Genomic DNA, 16,352 nt, shown 5'->3' with positions numbered 1-16,352 from the left:
AAAAAAGAATTATCCGATTTTTTCCATTAAATATACGACAAAATGAAGAAGAGCCGCCTTAGAAAAAAGGAAAATAGAGCCGTTTGCATTAACAGAGAAGAAGAAAGAAAGTTGAGAGAGAGAGAGAGAGAGAGAGGGAGAGAGATTGGGGACCTGAGTGTGAGTCTGATTCGGATTCGCATTCGGATTCGATTCTGCCTCCATGGATCTCTCTTCGACTCTCTCTCTCTCTCTCACTCACTCGCACACTCACACTCTGTTTGGCGTGTTTAATTTTCATTAAATGCTGATCCAATCTCCAACAACAACCCTCCATTAAATGACAGAGGCTTTGAGAATTCAGCCCACTGCACAACTCATTAATTTCTCCATTAAAGCGCCTGACCCCATCAGATCAGCCACCTCCTCCTCCGGCCACCCACCCATCACCGGCAATCGCCTCCACTTTCCAACTGCTATTCATACGTTTCCCGATGACAACATATACATATATGTATGTAATTTTTATATTTATCTGTGTTTGTCAGGATTTTGTACGGATGTCTACGTGTTGGCGTCGTCTTCACCGTCTGCTGAATCTCTCCGGCGACAGCAATGCCTCGGGATCGCCGCTCCTCAGCCGGCTCGACGAGAATAGCCCGGCGGCCGTCCCCGACGACCGCATGAACATCGGACTGGCCATCGACTTGGTCCGCCGCGACGAGCCGCCTCCGCTGCCCGCGTACCTTGAGCTTGATTCCGATAACGGAAAGAATCCGCCTCGCCGCCGGAAGAAGGGGGACTTCATGCCTCTGCAGTATCGGAACGAGAACACTCGCGGTTTGCTTAGCGAGCTGAAAGGCGACGGCCTCTTGCTCCAGAAGCTTCCTCCTCGCCGGTACCTCCACGGGGACGCGGTGGCGGGCTCCAGAACTATCCTCTCCGATCCTATATTCCGTTCGAATCCGAACGAGTACGAACGCTTCAGCAGGAAATCGCGGCCGTTGAAACGGTCCTCCGAATAGTTCTGTCTCGGAGACGGCTCCTGCGTGATCTCTCCGACCGTCGTCTCCGACTCCGGCGGTGCTTCTGCCAGCGGTTCCAGGATCGCGCTCTCCACGATCATGTCGTCCAGGCTCGGCCTGATCCTCGCCGCCATCACCGGAATAAACGGAGACTCCGGCCGGAATATTCCGGCGCGGCAGAGCGGACAATTCGCATGCGACCTGAGCCATATATCGATGCAATCGACGTGAAACGCGTGGTAACACACCGGAAGTGTCCGGACGTAGTCGTTCTCTTCGAACTCGAGCAGACAGACGGCGCACTCGTGAACGCTGCTCTTCCTGGTGTGAACGGAGAGAGGAATGGTCTTGATGACGGATTCGTCGAGGCCGTAGGGCGACAACACGTCGAAACCGTCGGTTGGATCGAAGGGGGATCCATTGTAGGGAGGGGACTCGATGTCGCCGGCCGAGGATGGCACGTAGGACCGCATCAGCCGCCGCCGCCTACGCCACTGCCGCCACCGGCGGCGTGTGTTCACAAAGTGCCGCGAGATTATCCGAGAGTACGTGATGATAACGAACGCCGTGGCGATGATCACGACCATAGCTATTAAAGGAGGACTGAAATCAACCGGGAGCTTCGACGGCGGCGGGGACGACGACTGTGGAAGGGACAACGTGGCTTCCGGTGACGGCGTCCACCGCGGCGCTCGGTGTTTCGGCGCGGGAGCTGGGGCGGCCGCGGCGATCATGGTCCAGATAAAGCGGTGGCGGAGGAGCAATGGGTTTTGCGAGGGGTTGTTAATGGAGGCTGGTGGAGTTGGGAATTGGGGTGTGTTTGGAGGGTTTAATGCGTATTTTGGGTGGTTTTGACTTACGAGCAGTGGAGTGGTGGATTGGTGCGTCCCGTCTATGTTACGATTTGTCGACGGGCTTCGGGCGAACGACACGTCAACATTTGTGAATTTTAGAGCAGCTTGGGGGTTTTCTAAGTGTCGGAAAGGTACTGAGCCCTTACTGTGGGGATTACGCTGGCAGCTCGGGATTCGCCAGCGGCTTTCTCATACCCGTATGGGGGACGCCACGTGGGAAGGTTTGATTGGTCTCAATTTAGTCAAAGGTATTGGCGGGTCGTTTCCTCTGGTGAGAAAAGCTTCGTGGTTTGGTACTAAAAACTCGTTTGGCTGCGCGTATATTCTGAGCTTCACTGCTTCCATTTAATTTGCCTCTCCTTTGGAGGGGGGCAATGATCCGGTAGAGGGCAGCGCACCATAAAAATTGGTGTCACACGGAGATCTGGTATTAACGCTCATGGTGACCCTTGAATTTGTTTGGGCTCTCAATCCAGCCAATTGATGATTTGGCTTCATTATATCTACTCTCTTGTTAATTAGTGGTTTGGGCCTCTTTATTACTATAGCAGACAATAACAATAATGTCTTATAACATGAATTTCAATGTCCAAAAATAGCATAATAGTTGTCCCATACGTTGATTTATTTGTGGGGACTGGGGAATGGAAATGGGAGTTGGAAGCCATGATAGATACTACTACTACTACTACTGCTACACTAGTGATATTCCTGAGGGTGCAATGCTCCAACGGGGACAGACAAGATAGAAAACAAAGGGAAGAGAACAACAATAATGTGGGTGGTGAGGTTACAATATTCTTAGCTTTTAAATATTTTCAGGAGCATCCTTGCTTTTTATTTATTATGGTTGGTGGACCGTACTGCCTAATTGGACCCGATTTGATAGAATTTCAAGACGTCTATCGGTCTTTCAGCCTAATCTCGGCTCGATACCTGTCAATAGTGATCATCATCACTTCTATACCTGTAACACTCTCGCGCCCACTATAGGTTCTATCGACATTTAATACAACATTTAATAAATGTCTTGTACGTTAACACCATATTTCCATCAAAAAACCTCGTCGGCGCTGAATACCATTCCATCCCGTTGCAACGCCTAGGGGCAGTTTGTATGTTAGGGAGCTATTTTTTTCTCTATATAAGTTAATTTGCTCATAGGTTAAGGTATGTTTTTTTTTAGTCTATTGAGATTTTGTCAACTCAATCCCTTACTCACTTCACCATCGAAGTGTCTTGCAGGTGACACTATCGCTGTACTTCGATCACTAACTCCGATGTCTCGAAATCTCCCCATTTGGCAATCCTTTAGCTGGAAGGAAGAATTGGTTTGATCGAAATTTGGTAGTTTGATGAATGAGGTGATTGCAAATGAATTGGGATAGGCGCTAGGCTGCTGGGCCATCGGTGTCACTCACACTCAGAAGTTTACTTGTTTAGGTTAGGGAACAAGAAGTATATGAAAAGGCATAGGATAAGGAGACAAGACTGCCTTCCTCGCCCAGTGCCAATTGAATGGATAAAATGTAGATCTTTTTAGGAATTGTTCCCTTTGTTTATTTGTTTGGAAGAGAGAGTAAAAATACCCCCATAATTCATCCATTTCAATTGCTATTTCAAACTTGCCGCTTTCCTAAATTGGAGGAGAAAACATATTATATTGTGTCCAAATAAATTCTATTCCAAACAAAGCCTGAGATTTAAGCTCAATTATTGTCATACACAATTGCATATCGTCATGGCTTCTAAACTTTTTGTTGTTTAGTTAGTGAACAAGATCAATTCAACATAGAGAATGATGCCACTGAAGAAGATAGAAATTAATATAATAAAACCAGGCACAGGCAGTGGCTCTCATTGTCAATTTGATTAATTCAGTTTAATCACTAAGTAATTATACATTTTCTAAGTTTGAGTGGTTTCATAATTTTCTACTGATATGGCATAGTACAAAAAGTACAAAAGAAAAAAAATTAATAAATGGGTTAACAAAGATCAATTGGGCTAACCCAACAATGGAAGACTAGAAGGGTGCACGACTCGACCAGGGGGCCATGGGAGAACAATTAATGCTACTTTGTTTGAGAACCTCAGAAAAAGCTCATCGAGAGAGGTCAAAATAACAAAAATGCCCATTAGCCAACCTCTTCTCTCCCTTGTCTCTAGCAAGTTCCAACACTTGTCGTTGCATTAGAGTCGGCATGATGAAGGCGACAGTAGATGCTAGAGCTTGTTGAAGGCGGCAGCCATGCGAATGGGAGATAGAGAAGAAGAGACATTGTAGGTAAGGGGATATTTTTGCCATTTTGACCTATCTCGATAAGTCTCTCTGTGAGACTCTCAGGCAAAATAGTAAGAAAGCTCTAAAGAAACACCCTTAGATGTTCACAGAAAATGCCTGTGACCTTACTGTAAAGGCCATAGGGTCGCCAAAACACTCACAAGGCGCTCGTGGCCCAGGAGTTGGGCTTTGTTAGGGGCGGCACAATTGTCAAAAATATTTTTCCAAAATGCGACAGTCCATATAACATGTAAAATAAGATAATTTCGATATTTAAAAATTTATCTAAGAAGATAAATGTCATTTATAAGAAATAGACATTATTTATAAAAATTTCAATTCTATTCTACTTAGAATTATCCCATATCGCTCTATAAATAAGTAGATATTTATTTTAGAAAATTATGTTTTTGATACTAGTAAAAATTTCAATCTACAATTTTTAACAACTTTAGTGTCTATTATGGGTATTCCCCACTCTATTCCTTATGGGCTGGGCTTAATTTAGTGGACTGACCCAATCATAAAAGGTCCAGTAGACCTCGAGCTAAGCCCATTGAAGCGAGCTCACACGCTGTTGGAGCCCAGGCTCGTATGGCAGGGCCAAGCGAACTCTCGGTAATGCCTCTTAACTTATCAACCTATTCAGGCGAACACCCAGCTACGTTTCGAGCGAACTCTCAACGACCCTTGTAGTTCGTTGGCTCACCAATCAACTCGCATAATAGGAGGGATGCACGCTATGAAATATCAGTAGGTTAGGGTGTAACACCCCGTCTCGCCAGGCGTGTCACTATAAGGGTATTCCCGGGATTTTTCTTCTTTTTTTTTTTCTTTAAGTTCAACACGCGCGGTATTTCAAGAACAATCTTCACATGCAGAAACAAAACCCCGCGAACCCCAGTCTTGCCCGTTTAACTATCAAGATCAATAACCTAAACGAGTCTTAATACAACGCAGCGGATACACTAATACCAAACACCATAGTTCTTACATTGTATTTCCATAGCAAAATACATAATACAGATCAAATGATAAAATTGCTATATACAACTACTCGTTTACAACCTGAAATGCATGTTAAATCCTCCAAACGTTACAACGACTTAACAAACTAAGCACCATTGGCCCTCAACCGGCCACATCCTTGCCTCCGCAGCAGTTCCTGGCTGGAATATTAAACGTTCCAGGGGCATAGCCCAAGTTAGATGATAAACATCTAAGTGACGGCATAAAACAGTTCATACAATGCATGAGAGACACACGAGCATGGCATACTCAGATAAACGTAAATATGCAAGACATGTCTAACTCGAGATATCACCTTGACATACTTAATCCCTCGAATGCCCCACTGTGGCACACGTTCACCTGGTCCAACGTTAATCCCTCGGGTGCACCGTCGTGACACCCGTTCACCTGGTTTAACATTATTCCCTCGAGTGCCCCCAGTGTGACACCCGTTCACCTGGATTAACATTGTCCCAATCTCAAGCAGACCCCATCCCGCCCCATACGGACCCAACGATGCAATTAAACTTGACCCCAAATGATATGAAGATTTACACGCCATGCACCAACATTTTAAAATAAACAGTTAATGCAATGTAGCAAATATCGACACAATGATCATAAGCAAAGCCTTGTAAAACAATTTATGTCCAGGAGGGTATAACCGCTCACTAGAACTCACCACAAGCACCTAAGAACACTTCCAAAACAAGGAAAAGTTGGAATCAAACCACTCACCTCGAATGTATTCAGATCGCCTCGATCCTCGTGCAACGCCTCGGTTTGCGTGCCAAATCCCAAATGCTTGAACTTATACTCAACCTCGAGCCACAGTACTTCCTAAACACCATATTTAATTAAGGAAGCGTTAAAATCCATTTTCCTCAATTTTCCATAATTTTCTCTATTTTCTCCCAATTTTCTCCTCGTTAATTCCAAAATAATTATTTCTTCAACTATTTTCCGAAATATTTCAACACAATAATTCCTAGAATAATTAAATAAAAATATTGGAATTAAAATTACCAAAATAGCCCTTCGCACGCGCTCTCACGCGCCCTGCGCGTGGCTGCGCGTGGAGGCTGGCGCGTGCAGCCACGCGCGTCGTCTTCTTCCTCAAGACCCGCCGGCGACGACCCCTCCGATGACCGATCTAAGCACACCCCCTTCAAGCCCTCGGTGAGTCGATCCCAACGGCACCATTTTTAGGCCGAAAGCTCGCCGGAAAATGGCCCAAACGGCCAGTTGCAGGTCGGCGGTGGCGGACCGCCTCCGATTCTCGGCCGAACTCGAACAACCCTCAAACTCACACCAAAATGCTTCAAATTACTCCCAATCTCTTCTCCTCGATGCAAGGATCAAAAGCCCCTTAATCACTCTCTCAAAAACATCCAAAAACACGATCGATTTTGAGCTCCAAAATCCGAAACCCTCGGCCCCTTTTATACCCAAAAACCGGTTGAGATCTGGCCAATCACCAGCCATAGCTTGGTCACCAAGCATCCTCGCGCCGGCTACCACCTCCCCCAGGTCGCCCTTGGCCATCCCTTTGCCGAGATCGGCCTCCACGTGCAAAGATTTGCGGCAGCCGAAATCTGGTTGCTGTGTTCACACTATGCAAGTTTGATAATTTGCACTTTCACCCCCTTGACTTTCCAAATGACATTTCTGCCCCCTTCCAAAGCACCCCTAATAAATCCAAATATACCTCTAAGTCCCACAAGTTTAGTACATCTTATTTGACCCTCAAGATTCCTGAAAGATTATCGTTTTGACCTCCCTCGGGTAAAATTAGAAAATTGCACTTAGGCCCGATTGGTCAAATTGACCTTAAATCCATTTGATTCAACCCGAAATCGCTTAAGGGTTGTTCTACACATTAAATACTAGTCCCCAACATGCTCCGTTGACTTTTCGGATGTCTCCTACGTCGATTCGGTTTTCCTCAGCCCGGTCAATAGCTGTACCGAAAACTGTTCCTGATCCAATTTATTTAATCACTAAAAATCATAATTCGAATCACTTGTCGATATTATACCATTTTCCTTGGCTATCTAAGGTCTGGGGTACTCCCTCGAGCCACTTCGGTCTTTTAAGACTGCAATAGTGTGTCCTAAAGTCTTATTCTTTTGATAATTCCACTTGTACCATTTATCAAATATTATTTATGACCTCAAATCATTCCTGGGTATTACATAGGGGCCACCCCAGTTGGACCATTCATGCCCATTTTCTCTACCCATTTGACCGGCCCATGCCGATCCTATCTTGGCCTGTTTGCGACAACATCATTACAGTCGCGTCTGGGTTTCCGCACATTCACCTCAGATCCCATCCTCATTAATGACGAATCACATCCATATTAATGAGGGTCTAGTCGACGCCTTGCTACATGGACATTCCTGCTGACGCCGACTATTCCATCACATTATCTACATACGTACAGCGCATGCAGGAGGACACATCCTCCTATATATCAGCCAACTCTTTTGAGAGTCAGAGTATGTTTTTTCTACTGACTAATACCTTGCATACCTACTTACTCGCTCATTGACTTAAACATCGGAGTACTTTGTAAGGACGGGCCACGCGGGTTAATAGGTTGAACCAAACACTCCATCTCCTCTCTCTCAGATCCACCACACCAGTGCAGGCCAACGAATCACTGTCGACAGTGTTTGACTTAAGTATCAAAATATTTGTGCAGAGTCCTTCTTCTGTCGTTTAATTATTCACATGATGGACAATGGATATTGATTTTCGCGGGCTGCCGGGGGGGGGGAAGGGGGAGCTCACTACTCACTCTATGAAAATTTATTTCAGAAAAAGGAAATCTATACCGAGGATGTCTTTACTTAGAAGAGTAAATTTTGGCCATTATTAATTGTTTGTCGAGATTTGGTTAAAAGGTATCGATTCTTATTTTATTTTTTTAAAAAAATTTAGTGACCTCTCTCTAAATTAAGTTTATACACAACACCAACTTTATAAAGTAACATGAAATAATTCGAAATAGTTTAGAATTAATATTATTATAAATAATATTTATATATATATTTTTAATTTTAATAAGATTAACATTCTTACAAATAATGTCTATTTTAATTTTTTTCTAATTTTATTAGAATTAAGATTATTTTAAATAATGTTTATTTTTTATAGACATTTATTTTTTTAAAAAAATTTCGACATCCAAAAATAATTTGAAATATGTGTAAAAGTTGTTGCCTGTTATTTGAATATCATTTATTATTTTGTTAATATATTAATAATTTTTTATTTATAATTTAAATATTTGATCATGAGTTTTATGTGACTTTTATTATTAATTTATGTTAATATTGTTGTATAATTTTTTTCATTATAAAATTACTGAATGAATTTATTAATATCTTTAAATTATAATTTTCATTTCCAAGTTTGACCCTGTACTGTTCTTTTTAACCTAAAGTCTGGTCGAAGAGGGAACTAATATCAGAGCAATATCAGAGCAGCTAGGGTTTCAGATTCAGGGGTTCAGAGAGAGAGAAAGTGAAGATGTTCGCGTCAATGTTTCCCCGGAAGCCGGACAAGGAGGTGGCTCTGAAGCAGCTCAAGAGCCACGTCGCCATGTTCGGCGTTTGGGTCTCGGTGGTTCGTGTCGCCCCTTACATTCTTCACTATTTCTCCGACCAGAAAGACGAACTCAAGCTTGATCTCTAAATCCTCTCTCTGGTAAAATCCCTAAATCTTCTGCCTATATACTTCTATTCGTGCTCTCTTTGGTTTTCTGCTGTGTTCTTCGATTACTCTCTCTCCATACTCCATATTGTGCGGAACAGGAGATGATTTTGTTCATGCCTTGTAATTCGCTTCGATTTAAGGAATGATGTGTAGTTTGTGATACGTGTAATTGATGTGTGTCTTTACATTCACGGGCGGTGGCGATGAAAAACCTCCATAAAGTGGTGATATATTGCTTGCCAATATTCGGAAATTTTATCGTACTGATTGCTGATTTCATGTGTTTATGGCAATTCATTTCTCCTCCTTGATAGTTATTGGTGTCTGTTCACTGTAATCCAGTTTTGAGCGAATTTAGGGGTGAACTGGAAAGAGAAGTGGAAAATGTCTGAGAAAGAGCTCAAAGATTCCAATTTTAGTGATGTTTGCTATCATATTACAACAGTAATAGCAATCTAGGTCTGGTTTGAAAACAGAAAAAGGGCGATGATATATAAAATTTGTTATCCGTAAGGTTAAGACTTTGAGGTGATGGTAAAGCATGGTGAAGAAGAGGATGGCATAGAGGTAGCCCATCATGGAGTTGCTTGTTAATAGAAGAATATCAAAATCTGTAGTCAATCATCTGTTCTTTTCTTTCTTGCCGGAGAATGCTTATTAGCTAGAAAAAACACAGCATCCAATGTGTTAGAATTCTCATTCTGCTGTTTGTTACGTTTGAAAATTTATTGACTTGCAACATTTTTTTCTGTCGTTTATTGTTTGTTTTTTCCTTACATGCGCTATGGCAAAGGCTACATAAAGGAATGTGTTATTAACTGTATGTTGTTTTGTTTCTTGCCAAAGAACTTTTATTGAAGCTGGAAGAAACTTGATAATCAATGTTTTGGTATTCTTGCTGTGCTGTTTGTTAGCTTTAAAAATCTGTTGTTTTGCCACATTTATATTTCGTCGTTTACGGGTTTCTCCTTACATGCACTGACCACATAAAGGAATCTGTCATTAGATGTCTGTTCTTTTGTTCCTCGTCATAGAATGCTTGTTGAAGCTGGAAGGAACTTGGTAATCAATGTATTAGAATTCTTGGTGTGCTGCCTGTTAGCTTTGGAAATTTATCAACTTGCAACATTTACATTTTTCGTTTAGTGTTTTTTTTTTTTTTAAATTATGTGCACTTTGGGATAGTGGGATAAAGGCTGGATATGTTGTTTTTTTATGTGCACTTTGGGAAGTGCAAAATTAGCAATGAACCTAGATATTTCTGTTAAGGGCAAAGCAGCTATTCTTGTGGATGTATCCATGGGTTTACAACTTTCGTGAACTATACAGACTGGAATATTTCTTGCCATGTTGAATTTTTTCATATCTTCTAAACCAGTCCCTGAACTCTTACACTGAATACCTGCTGTTGTTTAACACCCACCATTAAAAAAAAAAAAAGAAAAACAGAATATAAAAGAAAAACAGGAAGTGAAGAAGAAATTTGTATTATTTTTTGTTATGATATACTGGTAATGACTTAAAACGTTATGGTGTATCCAGTTCTAATTATCAGCAGGTTTTTAGTTTATCTTCTATGATAGACTGGTGATAACATAAGCTTTACCTCTTGCAGTTGGCCTGCAAGGGAAGGAATGCTGGAATGGAGAGCAATTGCCTATATGTCTTTTGTTTTCTTTTTATGTCTTGGCTCGTAGGTTCCGAAGCTCAGTATTTGGGAGGCTAGCAAATATCTGTGGTAGTTTTTAAGTTAATTTGAACCTCATGGCATTGAAGTATTGAGTTTGTTTCAACTTAATCTTGCTTGTCAATCCGAATGTCATGTTATATATTGGTTTTGCTTTTCATGGGTGGGTGGGAGGGTGGTTTTGATTGAATATGAACAGGAATATGGATGAGTATGGGTGGGTGGGAGGGTTGTTTTAGTTGAATAGAAACAACTCCAGGAGTTGAATTTCTGGACCCATGAGTTTGCTTCCATATGAAATATTCAGGAAGCTGGATAACAGGATTGGCAAGTGTTACTGCGTGGGTTTGTTTATGGTGATAGGATAATGATTTCCAGCCCGAAAGTAGAAAGAAAGATTTCACTCTCCTCGGACTACATTTGGACTTCGATTTTCAGACTGAATAACGCTATCCTATTTGACATGCAGGAATAATTATTACTATTTATTTTTATTTAAGCGATGGACCTTCCATGATATCCTGATGTAGTTCAAATCCAGGTGAAGAACCAATGGATCTTCTTTACTTGAATTAAACACTTTTTAACTCCTTTTTGTACAAAAGTATGTTAATAGTTTGACTGGAATCACAAAAATGTACATGCTGTTAAATTTAACAAATTTATTCATGCTTTATTTGGTTCAAAGGTCAAACTGTAAACAAATTGTAGTGACTTTAAAATTTATAGATCCGTGTGCTGCTTGTGAAATTTTTTTGCCTAGCCAGTAAAGTCTTGGCCTTAGTGGCGAAGGCAGAAGTCTGGCAGTTCCCGCGTTGTGTAAATTCCCACTCAAAAGCCTCCTGCTCTTAATATTTTTTAGGCAAATTCTTTATGGAGGACTCCCTCCAAAAGATCTACGTATATATGTAGTACTGGTACTGGAACCTTGTTATTAGACTCCAAAAGGGACGATCGGGTAGTCATCAAAATTTTTGTCCTAGGACGGTAACAAGATTGATTATAATAAGAGAAGATGCAGCCTTTACCGTGAAGACTTCTACCGGTACCATGCATCCCACGTGGCACAATTTTTTATAGTACAATTTCAACCACTCTCAGTGTAATTATTGCGGATTTAATTCAAATTTATCTTTTTTTTGGTTGAAATTGTGAAATCGAACAGAAGCTGTACAAGGAGGGCATCCAAAAAATGAAGAATTAATACTTGCGGCAAGTGGACAGAATGGGAAACGTTGGTGGCAAAGAAGTACGAATAAAATAAAATAATAATGATGATAATAAACCTTCTCCCAAGATTCTTACAAAAAAATATGATCATATATTAGACGGAGAATTGGAACTCATATGCCCAACCCTTCGCAGGGGATAAAGGCTTGTGAGTGGTGGTGTGTTCTCATCCAACCGCACTATGAAGCAGCAAGGTTCTTAACTGCAGTCACTTAACCGTGTGCAAACTTCAGATCAAGGATGTCCGCCCTCTGCCCAAAAGAAATCTTATTAGTGAATGGAAAACATTGTTTAAGAAGGTTATGTTACCGACCTCTCTACAAACAAAAAACAAAAAAAAGTAGGATCAAACTTCAACTCAAGGTAGTCCTCCTCCCTTCCTGAAAGAACTCTCAAGGAATGGCAAGCTGCATATAGGAAACAGAAGACAATTCCTGATAAATACAGCAGTATATGCACTAGAATGGGTTTAAATTTTTAAACAAATTCGTCTATTTGAAGGTGCAGCAAACTGAACACCAAAATCAAAGGCAGCTCAAGAGAAGGGGAGAAGAGAAAACCATCTATTCCTCTTCCTCAGGCAATTGGGTCTCCAGCATCTCCTCCTTCAACATTCTAGCCAGTTCATGATTTCCTTGTTTTGTGTATGAGTCTATGAAAGCACTGTAGATCTCCAAATTGGGTTGAAACCCTTTTCCTACCATCTCTGCCTGAAGCCTTAATGCATCTTCCAATCTCCCCTCTTGGCACAACCCCTTTATCAGAAACTCGTAGCTCTTACCCTTCAGTGAAAGCTCATATTTTCTTACTGCAACTCTCAAAAACTCCATAGCTTCAGAAACCCTGTTCTTTCCACACAGCCCTTCAATGATAGCATCGAACGTTGAACCCTCTGGCCTTAAACCTTTCCTACACATATCTTTATACAAGAGTATTGCTGAATCCACATCCCCAATCTGACAATATCCACTTATCAGGTGCTCAAAAGTGGCACAAGAACACTCCACACCACTCAACCCCATTTCTCTAAAGACCTCTTCTGCCCTTCCAACCTCTCCAATTCTACAAAAGCCACCAATGATAGTGTTGTAAGCCACGGCATCATATTCCACACCCTTGATTCTCATTCCCTCCCACAATTTCACAGCCTCCCCCATCTGCCCATCCTCGCAATAAGCCGCCATCAGAATGCTGTAACTATAAGCATTTGGTTCACAACCCAGTTCTCCCATTTCCTTCCAAACCTCTTCCACGCTTTCCACTAAGCCTTCTCGGTAAAAACCAAGCATAATCTCATTAAAAGTATGCACATTTGGAACAACAACGTTACGACCTCTAGCTTTAGCCTCCGAATCAACCCCAGAAAGCTCCTTGTACAAGTCAAGCCCAGCAAAACAGCCACGGCTCTTCGAAACTGACCTAATTAACGAATTACAGGTGATAACAGTAGGAGAAATACCTCGAGACTGTAACATCCGAGCAATTTCAACGGCCTGATCTGTTCGGCTGGATCTCAAACAAGCTTCGATCAGTAAATCGAAAACAAACGGAGCCGAGTCACACGCTCGGTAAGTCTTGACCAGAGTTTCGAAGAGCTTCGGAGTTTTTAGCGCCGGGCTGTTCTCATCCGGAAAGTGACGCAGCGCAGATTGCATTAGGGTTATGGCTTTGGATTTGAGGCGGTGGCGGGAGAGCGTGTGGATGACAGTGGAGTAGGACAGGACGGTGTGTTGGCAGAGTGAGTGACGGAGCGTGAAGAGGAAGAAGCGGAGCGCCAGGTGGGGGCTGTTGCGTAGGCCGGCTATGATTTCGGTGGCTTCAGCGGCGGTGAGGCCGGTGGGGCGGCACAGAGATCGGATTTGGTTCCATCGCGACTTGGAGCGGTGGTGCTTGAGGATTGTGAACACGGAGGAGGCTAGCGTTTCGGCCGGGGGAGGCGAGGGAGAGCAGGAGAGGCTGCGTTTGATGATTAACCACGCCATGGGAGTGGCGTCCGTTTCGTTTCTCCGGCGAAAAGCATTCAGTTGCGGATGGTGTTAGGGTTACAGTGCGGTGACCTTCCAATCCATCCAACGGCTAAGAAATCGAGAATCAATGACGTGGAATCAGTCCGACGAAAGATAAAATGATGGATTCTACACACACGCAGAGAGTCTTTTCCGTATATTTTAATGACTAAACTAAATTATATAGGTGGTGTCATGTTAATTCACTAAGCATGTCATACTTTATTGTTAATAATATGATATTCAAATTGAAGTGACTGTGGTGGTACACACACCTACCTACAGTATAATTCCCCCAGGAGACACGGTGGTTTTATGCCCTTTTGCTTTCATTTTTATTTGGATATGGGACCGACTATAGATAGAAGAAACACCTTTCTAAAAGGTAATATGGTTTAGGAATTTGGAGGGAGGCCAACTTAGGGAGCAATGGGTAAAGTTGAAATGAAGGCAGAGAGCAAGAAATAGCATAGCATAGCCCTGGGAGAATCAAGAACTAAGAAGAAGAAAACCAAACAAAACAAAGGGAACCCAAAAAAAAAAGAAAGAAAAAGAAGAGAGATTGAGTGTAGAAGAAGCACAAGAAAGAATCAGACTTTGGTTTCTTCTTCTTCTTCCCTTTTCCCTGTTGCCAAAGCCAAAACCACTTCGCTCTGTTCTGCTGTGCACATCACTAATGGGGGGGGGCTACTCCATCTTTGGACGTACAAAGCCACTGGTCAGCACAGCAGAACATACAAAGATGAAAAGCCTTACGCTTCTTCACAACCCTCCAAATGTTTCTTTGTCCCCAAAAGAAACCAAAAAAAGCTAAAGCCAACCTACAAGAAGAGGAAGAAGAAGGAATCCCCCAAAACATACCCTCATTTTATCTTCTCCTTCTTTCGTTATTCAAGGCTAAGAGTCTCAATCATCGCTTTTCGTTCCAGAGTCTGCAAGTGAAACCCAGTCGACAAAGCTTCACATTCACTTCTAGCGACTTTTCCTAGTCCTCCATTCTTGGCTTAAAGCAACATCTATTCCTTAAAATACAGAGGATCAATTCCGTATGCTAACTTCATTCACTAGAGAATTCGTTCCTTCTAAGCATAGTTCCCCAAGGAAGACAAGACAGTCTTGATCTTAATCTGTTGTACTAATTCAGAGTCACTGATCCCAGATTATTTGGAAACCGATAGATTCTTCCGAGTGACGACAGGGCTGCCTACATAATTAGGAATATTACAGAACATTGATACTCTTCCTAGGAAGATAATTGGGTTTTCATCGTGTGGAAGCTCCTACGTAAATTTTGACACGTAATTAACTGTTGGACGAATCATATGTTATATTTGGATGCAAGAGAATAGTGATTAGAATCTGATTCTTGAACACATTCATTATTGCAACTACCACAACAATCCATAAGCATAAATCCCTCTGGTTAGCTTCAGAAACAAGCAGAAGGATTAATCCCAATTAGAAATGCTAAATGTGACTAGAAAGGGATTCTCATCCATCAAGAAAAATATTCCCGGAAAACTTACCCTTTATATATTGGCTGCCAGAGAGCCCATTGGTGTTAACCTGCCAAATCCAGCCATGAAATACAATGAGATATCTCACTTCAGCCACCCCTATCACAAGCTCAAGTTTGAGTACACAGAAGCCCCTTTCAAGTGTGATGGCTGCAAGGAAGTCGGCATAGGCTCGAGCTACAAGTGCAGCAGCTGTGATTACGATCTCCACAAGCTCTGTGCTCTGCCTTCATCCTCCTTCCGCCACCCCTTCTACCCGAAATGCTCATTCAAGTTCCTCCCGCGGGCCCCTGGAAGCATCTCACGCTACTGCAATGCATGCGAGAAGGCAGTCACTGGCTTTGTCTACCACTGCGAAGCCTGTGGGTTCGATCTCCACCCCTGCTGCGCCAACTTGCCAATGGTGCTCGATGATGGCGAGGTGAAGCTCTCCCTGTACAGTAAAGTCACCGAGCCGTGCCTCCGGTGTGGCAGGAAGGGCAGGAGCTGGAGCTACCGGTCAACCTGCAAGAAGTACAATCTACACGTTGCTTGTGTCAAGGAGATGCTGGTCGAGAATTGGCAGGAGATTTACTTCGGGAGAGGGGGAAATGGTCGGAAGCTGGAGACCAGAATCCCCAACCTCAAAGCCACACTGCAGACTCATCAGCACAAGAAGGGGAAAGTGGAGAAATGCTGCAAGATAGCTGCTCTGGCTCTGCAGTTTGTCGTATCGGCACTGCTTGGAGATCCTACTACTCTTATTGCAGGGATTGTTGGCACATTGATGTCCAAATAAGCAGGTGAAATTGGCTTGAAAAAGGGCTATTCTAGCTCTGTTTACTGAATATATAATAATGTCGCTTGTAAAACTTTCTTTCTTGTAATGTATCTTTTAATTACTGCATCCATCTTCGACCCTTCATTGATCTCAACAAAATTCATACTTCTTCTCCATACCCTTCTGGCGAATCTTGCAAAATCATCAGAATTTTCTCCCCCATTAATCTCCACACAGTTCATACTACTACCTCTCCATACCCTTCAAGCGAACAAG

General features: G+C 42.5%; 4 protein-coding genes across 6 annotated transcripts; 2 read left to right on the top strand and 2 right to left on the bottom strand.

Annotated features, from left to right (window-relative positions):
* On the bottom strand, positions 1 to 2,264 carry LOC127793244 (RING-H2 finger protein ATL65). Its single transcript, XM_052324075.1, has one exon. The coding sequence runs from the start codon at positions 1,736 to 1,738 to the stop codon at positions 563 to 565; it is 1,176 nt and encodes a 391-aa protein (XP_052180035.1). The 5' UTR covers positions 1,739 to 2,264; the 3' UTR covers positions 1 to 562.
* Positions 2,265 to 8,613: 6,349 nt separating this feature from the next.
* Positions 8,614 to 10,707, top strand: LOC127792983 (mitochondrial import receptor subunit TOM6 homolog). The gene is made up of 2 exons (XM_052323692.1): positions 8,614 to 8,867; positions 10,492 to 10,707. Exon 1 carries the CDS (start codon positions 8,691 to 8,693, stop codon positions 8,853 to 8,855), a length of 165 nt encoding a protein of 54 aa, XP_052179652.1. The 5' UTR covers positions 8,614 to 8,690; the 3' UTR covers positions 8,856 to 8,867; positions 10,492 to 10,707.
* Positions 10,708 to 11,802: 1,095 nt separating this feature from the next.
* LOC127792980 (pentatricopeptide repeat-containing protein At2g15980) lies at positions 11,803 to 13,924 on the bottom strand. Of its 3 annotated transcripts, XR_008021251.1 has the most exons (3): positions 12,354 to 13,924; positions 12,146 to 12,200; positions 11,803 to 12,044 (listed from the first exon to the last, which is right to left on the bottom strand). XR_008021251.1 is itself a non-coding variant. In XM_052323690.1 (2 exons), the coding sequence occupies exon 1, from the start codon at positions 13,773 to 13,775 to the stop codon at positions 12,357 to 12,359; it is 1,419 nt and encodes a 472-aa protein (XP_052179650.1). In that variant the 5' UTR covers positions 13,776 to 13,924; the 3' UTR covers positions 11,803 to 12,200; positions 12,354 to 12,356. The 3 variants fall into 3 exon arrangements, 1 of the variants encoding a protein (XP_052179650.1); XR_008021250.1 differs by having other exon boundaries at positions 12,146 to 13,924; XM_052323690.1 differs by having other exon boundaries at positions 11,803 to 12,200.
* A 1,198-nt stretch (positions 13,925 to 15,122) lies between these two features.
* On the top strand, positions 15,123 to 16,206 carry LOC127792982 (uncharacterized). The gene has a single exon (XM_052323691.1). It carries the CDS (start codon positions 15,264 to 15,266, stop codon positions 16,092 to 16,094), a length of 831 nt encoding a protein of 276 aa, XP_052179651.1. The 5' UTR covers positions 15,123 to 15,263; the 3' UTR covers positions 16,095 to 16,206.
* Positions 16,207 to 16,352: the final 146 nt, after the last annotated feature.

The sequence above is a fragment of the Diospyros lotus genome, unplaced genomic scaffold (assembly GCF_014633365.1).
Source record: "Diospyros lotus cultivar Yz01 unplaced genomic scaffold, ASM1463336v1 superscaf1, whole genome shotgun sequence".
In the NCBI taxonomy this organism is placed as follows: domain Eukaryota; kingdom Viridiplantae; phylum Streptophyta; class Magnoliopsida; order Ericales; family Ebenaceae; genus Diospyros; species Diospyros lotus.
The sequence above is the reverse complement of the archived record's forward strand: the minus strand, read 5'-3'. Positions and strand labels throughout refer to the sequence as shown.